The 19612-nt window shown below is 37.6% G+C and overlaps 1 protein-coding gene across 3 annotated transcripts in view; it reads left to right on the plus strand.

Moving 5' to 3' along the window:
* Nucleotides 1-18821, plus strand: part of LOC106506784 (uncharacterized) — a 120603-nt gene extending 101782 nt beyond the window's left edge. For 2 of the 3 annotated variants that reach the window (XR_002345566.2, XM_021098035.2), the window contains one exon: nt 18303-18821. Coding sequence is in view for 2 of the 3 variants with exons in the window: in XM_021098035.2 (XP_020953694.2) it covers nt 18303-18316 (14 nt within the window). In the remaining variant the exon portion in view is untranslated. The remainder of the gene's footprint in view (nt 1-18302) is intronic. The other variant, XM_084974972.1, reaches the window with a different exon arrangement.
* The last annotated feature ends 791 nt before the right edge of the window (nt 18822-19612 follow it).

Genomic DNA, 19612 nt, shown 5'->3' on the forward strand with positions numbered 1-19612 from the left:
AAATGTTCAGGAGTGTGGGTGGTGGTGGAGAAATCATACGATGAAATGGACAAGCAGTCTGTGAAATTGCTATCCTGTGCTGTATATCACATTTCCTACTTAATGTTTTAGCATAGTACTATGGCTCTTCTAAAAGGATATTTGCACTATTGTCCTTGGGAATGAGAATAGAATCCATGACTATGCAATGGCTTTCACACATGGTTGCCAGGCTTCAAAGAGACTTTAGCTCCGTGCTCCTCACTATAGGAGCTAACAGAGGCTAATCTGTTATACTAGGGCTTTCCCTAGTGTGATCCACAGCCAACCTGCCTGAGAATTCTGTAAATATTCTACACTCACATCAGTTGCATAAGCACATCAGTTGCATTAAAGAAACATTTAATGCAATCTTAGAAAAAGGTTTCCCTCATCCCAGATCTACCGATATCACAATCTCACCCTCCCAGCCACCCACCAGTTTGTCCACTCTTTGAAGGAGCAGTTCTCAAAGTTGGCTGCATATTGGAATCACCAAAGGAGCTTAAAAGTGTCATGAGGCCCAGTTCCATCTCCAGAGATTCTGAATCAATTGGTCAGTGGTGTAGCCTGAGCATCAGGGTACTTGAAAGTGACCTTAAGTTGTAGGCAAGTTTAGAGCCACTGCTCTAGGGTTCCTTAGCCTGTGGGAGGGGAAAGTGATTATTTCAGTGTCAATTCCCTTTATTGCCCTTGGCTGCGGAGCTCCCATGTGCAAATACTCTGGGAAGCCCTTCATTTCTCACTTTTAGGAGGAGGGAATTTTCTCTGTCTTCCAAAAAGGCTTCTTTGGTATTGATGATCTTTGCCCTTCTAAGTCACTCAACCTCACTTCCCCTTGAAATCCTAGAAGGGATATTAGGAGTAAGCATTCTAAGAGGATGGCCTATTTATAAGCACACACCAGCTTCAGAGCTTCTGGACTAAAGCCATACCTTCCATGATAGGCTAAGCACAAAGTGTAAAGAAAGAAGTAGGTGCACTTTGATATTGTTGACAAAAATTCTTAACTCTTTTGACTCTTGTTCCTTTTCCTCTGCCTATCTCAAAAGTTCAAGAAGACAAATCCACGGGTCCCTCTTCCAACTACTTGCCCTGTTTCCTGCTGTCTTGCTTTTGCTTAAGCCTCTCTCTCTTTGAAATGCCTTTCTTCTATTCCTTCTTCACCTGGTGAACTCATCACATTGTGCAATTTTCCCAACAGTCCTTCCTTTAGACAGAATTAATTGATTGTTTTTAAATGCTTACACCTCATCTTGAACATATTTTAATGGTAATTCTTATCAAACTCCATTATAGCCAGTTGTTTTCACAGTCGTGGTCTCTGCCAGATCAATCCAACAAACATTTAATGAGTGGCCATGACTGCCAGGCCTTGGGTTAAGCAACACAAAAATGAATCACATTCTCTCTACCTTCCCTTTAGGAGCTCATATTGCAGTGGGAAAGACAGACAAATCATTATAACATCCCTGGAGAGATGCTATAAAATATAGATAGAGAATGCTAAGGAAAACTCTAAGTGCTTAGGGCTGTTATTTAACACGGAAATACTTAATTTATGGATGTCATAATCATCCTCAATTGTAAAGGGAATCTGGGTTAACTGGATAAATAGTTAATCTTTGTCAAAATGCTCTTTCAGAAAAGTCTTACCATTATAGTTGGAAACAATATTCTGTCTATGATCAACTATAGTTCACCTGCAGAATGGTTACTGTGATGATATGAGCTGTGCAGAACCTTTTAAAATTTTGTGCTCTCTTCAAAAGTTTGGACAAATTTCTAAGATTTCAGGTGCCAATTCCCAGGTGCAGAAGGAAAAAAATACTGGGGTTTGAATTTATTAGATTTGGATCCGAACCTCGGTTTTATTGTTTATTAATTAAGTGGCTAAGTTACTTGCTTTCTAGGAGCATCAATTTCTTCATAAAATGAGGATAAAAATCAATACAATCACATGATGGTATGGATGATTAAATAAGACAGTGCATGCAAATCACTACATATGGTGCCCGCTGGCACATAAAAAAAACTCAGTAAATGTTGGTTTCCCTCTATGTACTTCCCCAAACGAAAAAAGAACAGGTTGGTCCAGAGCCAGAGAGAAAATGCCAAAAGGACTTTAGGAGCAGATAGCAGTTACTTGCTCCTCTTTTGATCTGTTAAGTAGTATCATTGCCCAACTTGCTGAGCTTGTCCAGCAGCTGAAGGGTTAATTTTCAACTCTAATTCCCTCTCCAAGTTTAGACTCAGGCCACTTGGGTTCAGAGTTTCCTGCGTCCAGGATGAGCAGAATTCCTGGCCTTCCTCCTTCAGTGCTAAGCTCCCAAGGCTGGCAGCTGGAGGCGTGCTCCTGATTTCTTTCCCTCTCCAACACCACACCAGGCCATTTGGAGAGGAGAAAGAAGGTTGTTTAATCTGCAGTTCAATAAATATATCAGCGCTGGGCAGACAGCAAGGACTTGTAAAATGAAAGAGGAAGGGCTTTCTGTTTCGTGTCTGGCTCCCCCAAACCCTGAGCAATCTGTTCCTGTTTAAAACAAAAAGCAAAACATGTTTCCTCAAACTGGTTTAAAAGAATAGTGATGACTAAGGCAGTATATTTATTTCAGCTGTCACAGGAGTCATGAATTCCTGGATTTTCTTTAAGAATTCTACCGTATTTTTACATCATTCCCTTCCTGGGACTCCTGAAAGAAATTCTTTTTTGGATATTAAGATGCCAGGGGAGCAAGTTCTCAATTCTGAAGCATTTCCTTGCTCAAAAAGTTTAGAACAGTTTGTGGAAATGCATACAGATCTGAAGATGGTGAGCGAGGTTAAAAAAATTAAAAAGACAAATGGAATTTACATTCATTCATTTAATAAATAATCATTATGCACCTATTGTGTCCCAGGGATCATAGATACAGTTTTGTGTTAACAAAGCTGAACAGGATGTATCTGACTCCTCCTGTTCCTTAACAGCCTGGGGGACTGCAGACAAGTAAATATATCATCACAATGTAATGTGATAAAAGCTCTGCTAGTAGAAGTGCAAGGCTACCTAGGGGAGGACTCAGAGATCCAAAGGATAAGCAGCATTTAGCCAATTGAAGAGAGTTGTGGGTGCAAAGGGTGTTTGTTGTAGGCAGAGGGAATAGCATATCTTAAGGCTTAGACATAAGAAAGAGTGGAGTGGGTTTGAGGAATTAAACTCCTTGCAATGTTATCTGGATCACAAATGTAGCAGGAGGATAGCTGGAGATGAAGTTGGCAGGATACCTACTGACTTCCCCTCGGGAGCTTGATGCTGGTAAAGTGTGAATTTAGGGTTGGAAGGAAGGTAAAACTCCATGCAGATTTTGGGCCCAAGCCATCTACTTGAACAGAGACTTGCCAAGAGATGTGTATAATATGATACCTTGTTTCCCAGTTTACTCTTGTTTCGTGTGTGAATAATTTCCAAAGGAAACTCGAGGGATGTTTGATAGGGCTAGGTTGAGATATTCCTCACCCCACTTGCTAAATTTCAGAACTTCATCTCAGGCTTCAAATCCTGGGATGTTGGCATCCTTGAAAGATGGAATCCACTGTTCGGGGTGTCAAGTAATAAATGGAAGATGAAGAGAGCGTGATGGGAATGAGTCCTAGATAGAAGGGCTTCTTGAGCCCTTAGCTGAGGATCAATAGGTATCAATTATCTTTGTCTGGCCTTTATGGGTTGAGGGATGAGGAAGTGAGAAAATGCCAGGAGAACAGATCTTTGAATGATGAGCAACTTAAATACTGATTAGAACCATGCCACATGTGGCCATTTTAACACTTGCTACCTTAAAAATGCAGCATGGGTTTGCTTCCATTAAAAATACAATTTTTGGGAGTTCCCTTGTGGTGTAGAGGGTTAAGGATATGGCATTGCCACAGTAGTGGCTTGAGTCACTGTGATAGTATGGGTTCAGTCCCTGGTTCAGGAACTTCCACATGCCACATGAGGCACAGCCAAAATAAAAACAAACAAACAAACAAACCAACAAACAAAAATACAATTCTCTATTCTTCCTAGGATACTCACGGATAGTCATCTTAAGAGTAGTCATGAAATTAGAGAATTAGAAAGACTTCAGGGATCTTTTAGTCCAATAGCTTTATCTTAGAGATATGGGTTCTCTGTTTCAGACAAGTGAAATGGTAGAAAGTCTGGCTCCTGTCTCAGAGCTTTTATACTTGCTGTTCCCCTGTCTCCTCACCTCCACTTTGCTTACCACCTCATTATTCAGGGTTCTGCTCAGGACTTATTGAATTCCCTAATTAAAATAGCTTCTGATTAGTTTTTCTAACTACCTTTACCTGTTTTATTGAACTACTGTTTTCTTATTTATTGGCTGTCTCTTTCACTAAAATTTAAGTAAGAATTTATCTTAATCATTCTCTGTCCCCAGCACTTAAAACAGGTCCAGGAAAATAACAGGACTCAATAAATATATTTTTTAAATTTATGAATGAATAAAAAGTATTACTCCATTCCTTCTCAAATATTTAAAAAAAATTATTTTATGGCTGCACTCGCAGCATATGGAAGTTCCTGGGCCAGAGATTGAATCTGAACCACAGCTCTGATATGACCTATGCTATAGCTGCAGCAACAGCCGATCCTTGAATCTACTGCATCAGGCCAGGGATCAAACCTGTACTTATGCAGCGACCGGAGCTGCTGCAGTTGGATTCTCAACCCACTGTGGCAGGGCGGGAACTCCCTTCTTAAATTTTAATGAGCATATGAATCACCTGGAGATCTTATTAAACTCCAAATTTGACTGAGAATATCTTGGATTCTGAGATTGTACAGTTCTGAGAGGATCTCAGGTGATGCCAATGATTCAGATCCATGGAGTACATTCTAAGGGCTCTATTGCATCTGTGTTCCTGAAGCAAAAGTTAAATTAGCTTTGCCAGAACACTCTTTTTATAGTCTACTTAAATACATACGATTTAGTCTTACTTTTTCTTTCTAAACAAAGAGTAGGAGTGAAGTTGCATTTTCCCCCAACATTTTATTACTAAAAATTTCAAACATAAAGCTAAAAGATTTTTTGTTGTTGTTGCTATTGTTTTTTGGCTGCCCCTGTGACCTATGGAAGTTTCCTGATCAAGGATTGAACAATAATTGTTTTTTGGGAGGTTTACCAGCATCCAAGTCCTCCCCAGTTGTGACAATCAAAAATGCCTCCAGACATTGCTGAATGTCACCTAGGGAACAAAGTTGCCTCTGTTTGAGAACCACTGAACTATAGAAATGGAAACCTTACAACCTGACGTTAGCTCTGCTCAACCTCTGAGCTGATAAAGACCATGCCTGAATATATACTTAAAGTCAGAAAAATATTTTTATTCCCTAGGGTTCATGTTAGACTTGAGAAATGGTCTGTGGCCTATGTGCTTAAATTGCCTTGGATGAGCTCTGCATGTCCTCCCTAGTTTGGCATCTTCTCCTAGGCCTCACCGCACAGACCCAGGCTCCATAACTGGCTTCTGATCTGTTCTCTAGTCTGTGCTGGGATTCAAGCATCATCCTAATACCTGATCCCTTGATTGAGGAGCAAATTCCTTGTCAGTTTCTCCCCCTGTGGTTTGGACCGTATTTAGTATTAATGACACTGTTGCCTGAGTTGCTACTGAAATCCAGAGGTTCTCACCTCCTTTGGCCTCTATCTGTGCAGCTGTTTTGACTCTGTTACTGTTTGATAACTCCTATTGGGGTTCCCTGTGCTCATACAGGTTGATGGATATTGGCACTACCCTGGATCTGACCTGTGTTTTCTAGATCCCTCAGCACCACCCGCCACCTTCCTTAGGAGCTAGTCATGCATTTTGTTCAGCTTCTCTAGTCCCAGGGCCATCCATTCTGGCCCCTTACCAATTCACTGAAAGTTCTGACCACATTTGACTCCTTCCTCAAAAGAAACTAAAATTCCTTAACTTCAGGGTGATCTTTTCAGCCTATTAATTTTTCTGCTCCAGTTAATCAGTTTCTCCTGACCTCAAGAGGCACCTTTTTTGTCTACTGCTCCTAATTATGAAAGTTGCTAAAGAAAGACTGATAATTAAACCCAAATGGCCCACAAAATCTTATATTTCCTCCTTAGCCATGATATCTCAACTCTGTTGTTTGTTCTTCCTGTATTACCTGCCTAACTCCATCTCCTAATGGTTGCTGCAAATACATTTCTTTCTCTGTAAACCCCCAAGATTGCTTTCTTTACCTCTGCAAACAGCTGTAGAAAATACTGACAATCTCACATTTCTTCAGTAAGATTAGGGTATTTTAAAATCTTCACCTGAACATATCTACATTCCTTTATCTTCATTTGCTCCTTCCTTCCAGGCTCAGTTAAGAAATACCTTTTCTCTTGCTTATGAATGATTCTTTCTCGACTCCTTAACCAGGGTGAGGATCTGTATTTGCTTGAGTTAGAATTGTTTCTGTATATACTTGTGGGCAAAGTCCAATCACATCCTGCTTTGCCTCACCCAGAGTTGACAAAGTGGGATCTCTTCCCTTCTGCAAGCTCTCCTTTTCATCTTGCTCAGAAGGGGGAGAGAAAACACATAGTGTATTTATTAACTCAGCTGCTAATAATTTTTGACCTTTTCCCCATGATCCTTTAGGAGAGTGCTGGGAAGATAGTTAAAATTGAAATACTGACATTACTTATCAATTGAGAGATTAAAGGAGTGACTCTTGTTCAGACCCACTTACCTTTTTCTTTCAAAGAGCAACCATGTTCCTGGCATAATTCATTTGACTGCCTAATTACCTCCCTGCCCTGCCTGATTTACCTTTTTTTTTTTCTTCTTTAATCAGCTCTCAATTTTCTCTGATACTGTTGATTAGAAGCTCTTTAGCCCATGAAAGGGCTCTTTTAGTTAGATCAATCCCCACCAAGTTGGTCTTATAATATAGTTCTTAAGAAATTGGTAGAAACTTTATTTTTGCAGCCACCTACAGAAAATCAGTGTGGGTTTGCTTATACAGTGAACAAATATTCAGCTCCTCAACAACACAGCCCTTTTAATTCACAATATTTCCAGTAGGTTTTCTTTGAGTGAATCACTCTTGTTCGGCTGCTTGGGCAGGGCTGGGTGTTGGAGGGATGATTATTCATGTTGCTGGATGTGTTGGTTAACCCCTCATGATTCCACTGGTGCTCCATGGATCCCTGATATTCAAGATACTCCACAGGTGGAGTAGAAAATGAGCTGAGGAGGGATTTCAACCTGACTGATAAGGTATTTCTAAGGTTGATGTGGAATGGCATTAAGAATACTGCAATTCTGGAGATTTGAGGTTTAGCACTGATTCTGACAATAGCTTGAAGTGAAAATGAAATCATCCTTAATCTTTCTGTGTCTCAGGCTTATGTTTTGAAAAGTGAAGTTTCCTTTCGATTAAACATTTTGCGGTTCCAGTCATATTGTGAAGGAAATATTTTAGGGACTTTTCTTTATCCCCATTATTCCATAATATCACTACAATGGATCTTGCTATGGACCTTTGTAAAGTCAGTTTTTAGACACTCTATAGGTGCTATCAATTTAAAGACACAATGTTCTGGAATTTTTCTCATATTATCAGAGCCTGAGAATTTTAAAGGAGTTTGCCCAAAATCATACACCTTGAAAATATATGGATGTTAGAAATTTAGAGCATCTAGTTTGTATAAAGAATCTAGTTTGTATAAAGTTTTGGACAGGCAAATTTTTTTTTTTTTTTTTTTTTGGCCACATCTGTGGCATGCAGAAGTTCCTGGGCCAGGGATCAAACTTACACCACAGCAGTGACAACTTGGGATGTTTAATATGTTGCACCACCAGGGAACTCTTGGGAGAGGGAACATTTGAAGGAAAATTGGTTGAGAATTTTCCTGAATTAAAGAGAAATATGAATCCTTGGGTTGGAAAGTGAGTTTCAGGTTTCCAGTAACTTAAAATAAATCCAACTCACAGTGAAACTACAGAATATCAAGGATAGAGAGAAAAGTCTCAGAGTTCCCATTGTGGTGCAGCAGAAATGAATCTGACTAGGAATCATGATGTTGTGGGTTCTATCCCTGGCCTCGCTCAGTGGGTTAAGGATCCGGCGTTACTGTGAGCTGTAGCGGTCGCAGAAACGGCTTGGATCTGGCTTGCTATGGCTCTGGCGTAGCCCAGGGACAGCTCCGATTAGACCCCTAGCCTGGGAACCTCCATATGCCACAGGTGTGGCCCTACAAAGACAAAAGTCAAAAAAAAAAAAAAAAGAGAAAAGTCTCAAAGACTACCAAACTCCAAAGAAAAACTAGCTATCAAGAAAATTAGAGTGCCAGTAGACTTCTTATCTGTAACCATAGATCCTTGAGGACAATGAAGTGACCATCTTCAAAGTCCTCAGGAAAAAAAAAAAAAAAAGACAACCTACTATCCTGTTCCTAGCTAAATGGTTATTCAATGGTAACAGTAAAGTAAAAGCATTTTCAGGCATACATTCCACCCACACATCCTTCCTAAAAAAGCAACTCTACCATAGAGCTGAGAATACTCAGAGGGGAAAGGATGAATATAACAAACAACAATGAGCACAGAAGTTAAAGATATCAGTAAATTTAAAAAGAACAATTGAAGTATTAAAAAATAATATCATCTTGTGTTAAAAATAAGAAACCAAAGCTAGACAGTAATAACTTTATGGGGGTGGGAAATGTTCACATGTTCCAGGGTCATTGTCTTGTTCATTGGGAGGAGACACTGAAGGATTTAGACTTTGTTAGAAAAACATATAGCTAAGTACATATGTTTAGGGAAACTATCAGAAGAACAGAAATATAACCTATGGCTTCCATACCAACACAGAAAAACCTTATACTCTAACTGAAGACAGGAAAGGAGGAGGAAAAAAAAAAAAAGGCCACTAAATGAAAGACCCTTAAAAATAGAAAGATGGATGGAATAAGTATAAGTATGTAAAGAATAATGACTACTGAACATAAATTATTTTAATTATGGGTCCTATTTTATAGAGTTTTGGATTACTCTAGATTTCCTGTAGGGGTAGGGGAGTGGAGAGGATGGCAAGAGGGTAGAAGCCAACAAAAATACCATTTGCAATATAATCACAGAGATTTCCAGGCTTTTTGTATATAAGGTAGAAAATAGCATATGTGTGATAACCATTTTCATTTAACACTGAAAAGAAGAAAGAAATGTCTTTGCACTGCCTCTCAAACACCTGGAATCTGGTGTTTGATTCCACTTCCCAGATGGCTTCTTTTAATCTCTCTCTTTATAAACAGCCCATAGGTTAGGAACACCAAATAGTATGGTGCAATTTTAAAGATTGTTGTCTATGTTTACTATAATTATAGAGGTATTTAAGACTTTTGCAACTTGCCTTTGGGAGAGAAAAATAGAAGGATTTAGGGTAATAAGTTGTTATGAACACATCTTAAAGTTAAATCAAAGTTATGTTCTGTTTGCCTGTAGCACTCTGACTTCAAAAAGAGTCAGGGTTTTTGAAAGTTGGATATTTGCAAATATTCTGAATTCAGTTGCTTAAGTTTCTCAACCAGCTACTGATCTTCAAAACCCAGAATATCAATAGAGTATGCTTTGTGTTTATGATGAGGTTTAAGTTCTCAATTTAATCACCTATTTAACTACTTAATTAGTAGCTGTTCTCTAGGAATTATTAGTAATCAAAAACTTTTTAAAAATTTTTTTCCTTTTTTTTCTTGAGCTTGGGATGCTTGAACTTGTTTACTTTTTTGTTTTCAAGTCAAATTGTAGGTCCCTGAGCTATAAGTATTAGTATTCTTAGGAATCCTCTAGTTCAAACTGCCATTACATAGATGACACTGAGGGTCAAATAGGAACTATATCTTTCCCAAATCCTTAGGACTCATTAGCAGCAAAGAAATTTGGCCTAAAATGTAGATAATTTGTGGGGTCTCTTTTTAGAGGTCTTCATAATGTTTCCAATGGTGGGTGACCATTTTACTATTAAGGGAAAAATGGTGTTTTATTATTTCAACATTTAACAAATACAGTTTTAATTGGGGACACATTCTAATGTTGAACCAAAAAAATGGTAAAAATTCAGTGAAGTAATTTACAGATCAATTTGTTGTGAAATGTTGTCCATGCTGGCTAATTTACAAGAGGACAATCATTTGGGAAATTCCTGGATTCAGCAGATTCTGCTTAATATTGCATAAGACAATAATTTGTTATTATCACATTATAAAATATTTCAGGCATACAAAAAGTTAGATAAAAGTAGATACTAATGAGTATCTATTACTCATAGATCCTAATAGATACTCATATTTTACCCACCAGATTTAATAAATGTTTCAAATTATGGATTTTAGTTTTATCTATGATAATATCATGTTAATATACATGTAAATATTGATGAAAAAATTATAATGTGGTATTCAATTGTATTATTTATTTTTCTATTCCACAAAGATAATATGTAGGGTTTTTCCAAATTTATTTTTGCTTGCAAAAGTAGTACTGCAATTAGCATTCTTATACACCGTTTTTAGTACACATATACACTTATAGAGTACTAGAATACATAACTAGAAGACCAGGCTCAAAATTCTCTCTTCAGTTTTATCAGATATTTCTCAATTGTATCAGTTTTCTGTCCCACTAGCACATGTGAGAGCTTCTGCTTCCCTCATGCTCATATATCCTTGGAATAACTCAGCTTTAAAATGTTTACCGGTCTTATGAGAGTGAAGTTGTATTTCACAGTTTTAACTTGCATTTTCTTTTGTTACTGTTGTAGATGATATTTTTATAAGCTTTGATGCATTTAGATTTCTTCCTATGTGTGTAAATTCCCTGGTCTTAGCTTTCCTCAATTTTCTACTGAGTTTTTTTTTTTAAATTGATTTTTCAACATTATGTATTCTGGGTACTTTATCTTTTATACATGTTGCAATTACATTGCCCAGTGCATGTTGCCTTTTTTTAATGTTACCTTCTGAAATGCAAAAATTTTAAACTTTAATGAAGTCAAATATATCAGTCTTTTGAAAAGCCTTATCCTTTGTTTGGCATATTTGCAAAGACCTTTTTTTAATATTCCCCAATATTTTCTTCTAAAAGAGTTAAAACAAGTCTTTAATCTATTTGCCATATAATTTTGAGCATAGTAAAAATAATTCTTTTTTAAGTTTTTTTTTTTTTTTTTTAAGGGCCATACCTGAGGCATATAGAAGTTCCCAAGCTAGGGGTTGAATCAGAGCTACAGCTGCCAGCCTACGCCACAGCCACATCTGAGAACTACACCACAGTTCATGGCAACTTGGGATCCTTAACCCACTGAGTGAGGCCAGGGATGGAACCCTCGTGCTCATGGATACTAATCATGTTCATTTCCACTGTACCACAATGGGAACTCCAACTTTTTTTTTTTTTTTTTTTTTATACGGCTGCACCCATGGCATATGGACGTTCCTGAGCCAGAGACTGAATCTAAGCCACAGCTCAGACAATGCCAGATCCTTTAACCCAATGAACTGGGCTGAGGATCAAACCTGTGCCACCGCAGAGACCCAAGCCACTGTGGTTAGATTCTTAACCCTCTGTGCCACGGTGGGAACTCCGGTAGAGATAATTCTAGTTTTATATTTTTTCCATGTAGATAAATAATTGTTCTTATACTGTTTATTTACGGGTCTATCATTTTTTTTTTTTTTTCTGTCAGAGACCTATATATGTGGGTATTTTCCTGGGCTCTCTATTCTGTTCCATTAGTCTGTTTGTTTATCCCTGCAAATATGACATGGTTTTTAAATCACGGATTTATAATAGATCTTAACAGTTTGTGGGACATTATCATGCCTTCTCTTCTCCTTCCATTCAAAATTGTCTTAGTTGTCTTAGCCTTTTATCTTTGCACATGCAACTTAGCATCAAGTTTGGAACAATGCTGTTGGAATTTTGACTGCATTGAAGTTATAGGTTAATTTGAGAATTATCTTCACTTTTATGAGTTTGGTTTTTCTCCACAAAAATCATATACTTTTCATTGGTTTAGGCCGTCTCTTATGCCCTTTAAGATATTATTAAAATCTTCCATATTTTGCTAGATATTCAGGATTAAATACTTAGGCTTTTAGAAAAACTGATCTCATATTTTCTAATTCATTATTTCTAGCACACAGAATCATTGCTAATTTTTCGTATAGTATATTGGCTATATAGAAACATACTTTTATTGATTTCAATAATTTTGTTTCTTCTTTTCCTATCCTCATATTTCTACTTTATTTTCTTGTTGTGTTGTACTATGTAGATAGTCCAATAAAATTCTGAATAAAGTCAGGAAAATGGTGTCCATATCTTGTTTCTAATTAAACTAGGGATGCTTCTATTGTTTTACCACGAAGTATTGTTTGAAGCCTTTTTAATAGATGTTCTTTATCAGCTTAAGGAAATTCCCTTATACTCCCAGTTTGTTACAATTTTTTAAACTTTTTTTTTTCATGCAGTGGACTTATTGGGGGCCCCATAAATTGTGTCAGTTGCAGGTTTAGGTTTATTTTTTAACCCAATTAGTATATAGAGAATATACTGTAGGTTGAAAACATGATAGACTTTCAGGAGGAAAAATGGTAAGTCACATAAGAAACAAATTGCCAAAAAGGTCTATTTAATAAAGCCTGAGACTCTGTCAAATCCATGCATACAAGTGTTCCTTGGATACAGGAGCCTTGAAGAAACAAGTCTAGTGAACCCAAAAGACCTGGTACAACACATAAGCTATGGGCTTATAACAAGGAATCAATACCATTCACAAATATGTGTGGGAAAGCACACCTATTTAACACACCAGGATTACAAAACTCTTTTAAGCTCTTGTGCAAACGGCTTGGGTTAGCTAGCTTGTTTGAATCCAAAACCTGTACAATCAGGATTATTTTAAATGAGGTTAGGCTACTGTTAGTTCAGGTGGGCACATGTGCCCGTACCAGCCTGCTAGAAAAAATCATCAGCCTTCCCATAGCTGTTTTCCTGCATTACGAAGTGGAAACAAAGAATAAAGAGTCTTGGTAAGTCACTCTCTGGGGTCACTACCTCCGCCTCAAAAATTCCTGCCGAAGAAAGTCCTCAACATCAAATCAGTTCAGTTCCACAAATGTTTACTGACAGCCTGGTTTGTCAAATGTGAGTCACCACGTGACATACAAAGATGAATTCCCAAAGAATCTACAATTTAATTGTAACAGGGAGGCAGTAGACACTGAATTTGAAAATTTTAAAGACGGAGTGCTGCTATTTTGAAGTTCACTTCAGTTTTGGCTCATAAAGTGAAGGCAGGAATTAGTCTTTAGGGAAGCCCTTTTGCTCATCTTGGGAGGGATTATTTTGCTTTTAGTCATGTAGATTTAAATCACAACCTCTGTACCTACTGTTTGGGGAGCTCTGAATGCAATGAAGTAATGTAAATGTACTTATTTCAGACCGAGTTGTAAAATAATTTGTTAAGTAAATTGAGTATACTAGCGCAACAGCACTCCAGCAGATTTGGATAATTTTTCCCTTGAAATTGGAATGGAGGTTGCTTTATGGAAAGAAGTTGATTTTTCTTTGACTATTTGCATGTGTGTGTGTGTGTGTTCAGACACACACACACACAAAACCCAAAAAAGGCCAATTCTGCTGTTTATGAACTGGTTCCCCCCCCCCCGGGGGGGCGGGGCATGGAGTTAGACTATTATTTCCTAGCCTTTCTTACAATTAGTTGTGACCTTGTGATTGGTTCATTGTCAAAAATATGTAAGTGGAAATTATGTGTATCACTTCCAGGCCAAGGATGCTAAGAAGTGGATAGGATTTCTCTAAGCTCTCTTTCCCTTTTTCCTTGATGGATTCAGCTGACACAGAGTCTAGAGAATAGCAGGGCCCCAAGGTGAACAAAGCGTTGGTCCCTGAATTGCCTCAAAGAAGAGCATTACTTGCAGACATGGAATGCTATTTTCGATCATTGAGTGGAAAATAAAACATATTTGCTAAAATTTTTATCTTGTTTGTTACAGCAGCTCACATTACCCTAAATCAGAGTGTTCTTGTCTAAGTACTTCTTCATAGCACATGCTGAGGAACTTCTACCACATGCCCATATAGTTTCATCTCCTCAGCTAATAGGTGAGGAGAGACTGAAAAGAAACTGAAGTCAATTTGGTGCAGCAACACCTGGGTTCTTTCAACCACTGATATCTCACACGTGGCATTTTTGGAGACAGAATAGTTCAGACATCAGGAAATAAGATTTCAGAATATTATCATTAATTCACTTCTCTGTTCTCCAAGGGTAAAACACACCTAGTGGGTATGGAGTAGAATGTTTCTCAAGGGAATCCCTGGTTAGAATATCAGTCACTCAGGGGTGGGGAAGAGAGTCCGTCTTAGATTAGGAGAGCTGGAGTTTAGTTAGGCTTGAGTTTGTAGAGTGGAAAGGCCTGAAGATTTTTGTTGTTGGCTGCTGAGTTTGACCCATCCACAGGTGCCTAAGTTTTTAGACTGAGTTTAGCCTCTTGGGTTTTATTGATTATCTACTTAAATTTTTTTTTTTTATTTGTGGTAAGAACACTTAACTTGAGATCTACTCTCTCAACAAATTTTTAAGTACACAATCAAGTATTGTTGTCAATAGACTCAATGTTATGCAGTGGATTTCTAGAACTTTCTCACCTTATACACCTTAAATGTTATACCCACTGTTTTATCAACTTTCCCACTCTCCCTCTCCCAAGCCCCTTTCAACCAGTATTTTATTCTTTGCTTTTACGACTTTGCCTATTTTTTTTTCCACACCCATGGCATATGGAAATTTCCAGGCCAGGGATCGAATCTGAATCGCAACTGTGACCTACCCCACCATAGCTGCAGCAACACCAGATCCTTAGCCTACAGCACCAAGCTGGGGATTGAACCCATGCTGCCACAGAGACAATACTGGATTTTTAACCTGCTGCCCCACAGCAGGAACTCTGAGTCTGACTATTTTAGATAACTTTTGTAAGTGGAATCATGTAGTATCTGTCCTCCAGTGATCGGCTTATTTCACTTAGCATGATGTCCTTAAGTTTTAACCACCTTGTCACATATTGCAATATTTCCTTCTTTTTAAAGGCTGAATGATATTCCATTGTATATCTATATTGTGTTTTTTTTTAATCATCCACCCATCATGGACATTTAGGTTGTTTCTACATCTCGGCTACTGTGAATAGTGCCACAATAAACATGGAAGTGCTAGTAATTTTTGAAGATCTTGAATTCCTTTAAATAAATACCCAGAATTTGATAGCTGGATCATATGATAGTTCTATTTTTATTCTATTTTTGAGGAATACCTATACTGTTTTCAATAGTGGTCTGAGTCATTTTGCATTCCTACCCATAGTGTACTAGGATCCCAATTTCTCCACAACCTCACCAACCCTTGCAATCTGCTGTTTTTGTTTTTGGCTTTTTGTTGTTGTTGTTGTTAAGAGCCATCCTAACAGGTATGAGGCAGTACCTCATTGCGGCTTTGATTTGCATTTCCCTGATGATTAATGACATTGAGCATCTTCTCATGTGCACATTGGCCATTTGTTGGTCATCCATCTGTTAGCCATTTCTTCTTTGGAGATAATCAGATGCCTGATAGCATCTTGGTATTATAGTTACATGATTCTTTAAGCCTTCAGTGACGTATTGCTGAAAGTTACAGACTAGTCTCAGGTATAAGGTAGGGAATCAGGGAGAAGAATGTTTACTTCCTGAGGTCAGACTGTGGGGGTGACAATCAGTGGTTGGTCACCAGCTGTGGATAGACATGTTCATGAAGTGGTAAGCACATAAGGCCATCCACAGCAGAAATGGAGTGTAATGTTAAGAGAGCTGGTGTGGAAGGAAATGGGGTTCTTTCTTCATATTTTATGTGAGGCAGTACTATGAGGAACTCTTAGAAATACATAGGGGAAGCTCTAAGAAGGCTGCTTTCCAAAAATAGGCCAGTTGGGATATGTGTAATTATAGTTTGAATATGAACAGTGTGTCTATTTTGTAGTCATAGTCTGGTGAGGCTGCTGAAATACGGATGACATTTTTAAGTTTGATGTGTTTCATTTTTTACTGTTCATGTCAGGACTTCTAGTAGCACAGCTAAATGAAGGTTTAAATAGCCAGTAATGGATAGTGTGTGTAACATCACCTCTGTCATACAATATATTTTATGGTGAGGTTGTGCAGGCCCAAATATCAAATTTGATCAGAAACAACCATCTAACACCAAAGGAGGTTGTAAACATGACAGCTGGCTTCATAGTCAAATGGAGACTTGATTTCTTCAGGTTGTGCCTGCTTCAGAGAGATCTTTATTTTGGATTTTCCATCTAAATTTATGGCTTTCTGTGTCCAGGTTTTATATAAATTTGTCTTCAGTCTATAATTCCATCTTCAGATTATTCTTAGTCCTACTATGTACTGAAGTGCTTGGCCATGTATTTACAGTACAGAGTTAAAGCACAGGCACTGCAGCCAAACCTAGATTCCACTTTTGGCTTTGCTGCTTGCTAGTTTTGTGACCTTAATTTTATGACCTTAACTGTCTTAATTTCCACAGCCACAACACTGGGATGATTACAGCACCTGCCTCATGAGGTTAACAAGGATATTGGATGAGTTAATGTACACAAAATTCTTAGAACAATGTCTGGTACCTAGCAAGTCCATATTGTTGGTATTCATATGTGATGTTTCAGTGGCTGGAAAACTTCAGTTCTTTCTTAGTTTCCTGGACTTGTATTTTATTTTGGGCCTCAGCAAATTTCTCTTACTTCATCGCAGGCTCACCTATTCATTTAAAATAGTTGCATCCATCAGAGTTTAGGGTTCACTCAGAGAAGCAGAATATAGGTAAAAAGATAGGAAGAAAGAGAGAGAGAGATTTGTCATTGTTTTACAGACTTGACCTTAAGCAATTGTAGTAGCTGATTAAAAAGTCTCTGTAAACCTCTTGTCTCTTGCTATGGCTTGAAATCCACAGGGAAGGAAAGGAAAGATGGATATAAACAGATAGAGAGCAATACTAATTTGGAATTATAAGCATGAGAGAGAACCCATGAGGACAGAGCATGTCAGTTCTTTTGGTCTCTGACTTTGGTGGTATAGGTTTTCTGCAGATGGTCCTTTCCCATTGAGCTAAACAAACACACTTGGCCCAGGAGTCAGAAAATCTGAAGGAAGATTTAGGAAGAGCTAATATGGAGCAGTTGGTGTAACTCTTTCCTCAAGCCAGTAGGGTAATCCAGAAGGTAAGCAACATGTATGAGTTACAAAGTGGTTGCTGACTCACTTCCCCTATCCAAACTTGTCTTGTGGCCCACCCCTAACTAGAATTGTATAGGAAAGGGATTTCTGGAAAATATAGGTCAGCCTAGCCAAATCAACATATTACAAAGCTACCACAATAGCGTTTTTAATATTTTATGAGGCATCATCAGATGTTATGTAGAGGTAGAATTTCAGAATCTCTAGGTCACCTTGTTGGCTGATATGGAATTTTTGACTGCAAGCTTTCTGAGGATAGAGAAATTTATTGCTTTCTTCTGTACTCCAATACTAAGCACATTAAATTTTATATAGTAGCCTCTTAACAAATATTTGCTGAAAAAGTGAATGAGTATGATATTGAAGGTATCATGCTAAGTGCCAGGGATACAAAGCTAAGTTACATTTTTTTTCTTCCCTCATGAAATTTAGAGTCTAATTAAATAAGATATGTATGTAAAGATACAAACACTAGAAATAGTTACATATATGCACAATCTTTGCCAATGTATATGATGAACAATTAAATTTTGATATAAAAATGTTAAAAAATGCATAAAAGATAACTAATAATTTTGAATCTAAAATTCTAGTTTTCTAAATTTAGGTCAAGGGAAGATGAGTTTTAGTAAGAGATATAGACAATTCAATTAGGGAGAAAGTTTGGGAAATAAAAATTTCTGATTCTGCAACTTTTTCATAGAGGAGAATGATAATTGTGGCAGAGACTGGCTGGATAGTCACCAAACATGTTTCCTCTTTTTTCTGGATTCATGAGATGAGAATTCCCAATTTTCTTTGCAATTAAGAATTTCTATATGTCTAGCAACAGATGTAAGTAACAAAATGTTTTATGCCATCACTTTCATTTTTGGGACATATAAACCCCCCACATATGATCTTTCATTCTTCCTTCCTTTCTGTAGCTCCATGCAGATGAGCATGACGACTTTGCAAGTTGTATGTTGAAGATGTCTTGGAAACCATATGCTGGTGATGACAGAGTTGTAAGATGGAAGGTGTCTGAGTTCCTGATCTACAATTTAGAGGAGATCTGACATCAAATTAGAAGACCTACCACCAATCCATGTCACTTTATCTAAGACAATAATTCATAATAAGATATAAGAAATTTGGAGAGAGACAGGGAGAGAATTTGGCTATGCTGAGAAAAAATACATTAAAATAAAAAGAGTGGTATTGTCTGTCATGGTCTATTGATATATTGATATTCGAATTAATAGCAAACTTTATATCCAAAATTCATCATCAATAGCCTAATTGAATTTCATCTATTTTGTGGAGGCTTGTTTGAATGTATCACAAGAGACTGGAAAATCTGCCCAAATGTATTGATTCATGAGCCTGAGTTTTATTGGGCTTAATTCAGAAAATTAAGAATCTGAAATGACTGTATTAATTTTAAATAAAGTGATCTCAGACAATCACTTTTCATCATTAACCACAAACCTCCAAAACATACACACAAAGTCCAAGTGAATAGAATTCATATGTATATTCATGTGCACGTACAAATTAATCCTATTCACAGTGAACTAGGGACAGGGCAAAAGAGTTATACTTGTCAAATTTCAGTCTTCCTTACTATTTGAAATTTTCTAAGGAATTTTGATACTTTAAGAAAATAATATGCCATCTATGAGTCCTGATATCAAAACCAGAGAAAATATTATAGGAAACTATAGGCCAATAGCCCTTATGAATATAAATGAAAATTCCTCAAAGTAGGTTAGCAAAGCTAGTACAGCAAAATATAAAAATAATTATATTATGACCAAGTGGAAATTATCCCAGGAATCCAAGGTTAGTTTAATATCTGAATATCAGTTAATATATGACATATCATAGGAATAGAATAGAGGAGAAAAACTACTTGATCATGTCAATAAATTCAGAAAATGCACTTGACCTAATTCATCACCTTTCACGATAAGAACAAAAACAACAGGAGTTTCCACCATGGCTCAAGGGTTAATGAATCCGACTAGGAACCATGAGGTTGAGGGTTCAATCCCTGGCTTTGCTCAGTGGGTTAAGGATCCGGCATTGCCGTGAGCTGTGGTGTAGGCTGCAGACGCAGCTCGGATCCTGTGTTGCTGTGACTGTGGCGTAGGCCAGCGGCTACAGCTCCGATCTGACCCCTAGCCTGGGAATCTCCATGTGCCACGGGAGCAGCCCTAGCAAAGGCAAAAAGACAAAAACAAAAAACAAAAAA

This window comes from Sus scrofa, chromosome 1, assembly GCF_054392235.1.
Source record: "Sus scrofa isolate SSC_HxYL_T2T_F1_AM1 chromosome 1, Sscrofa_HxYL_maternal_Yorkshire_Landrace_v2.0, whole genome shotgun sequence".
Lineage (NCBI taxonomy): Eukaryota > Metazoa > Chordata > Mammalia > Artiodactyla > Suidae > Sus > Sus scrofa.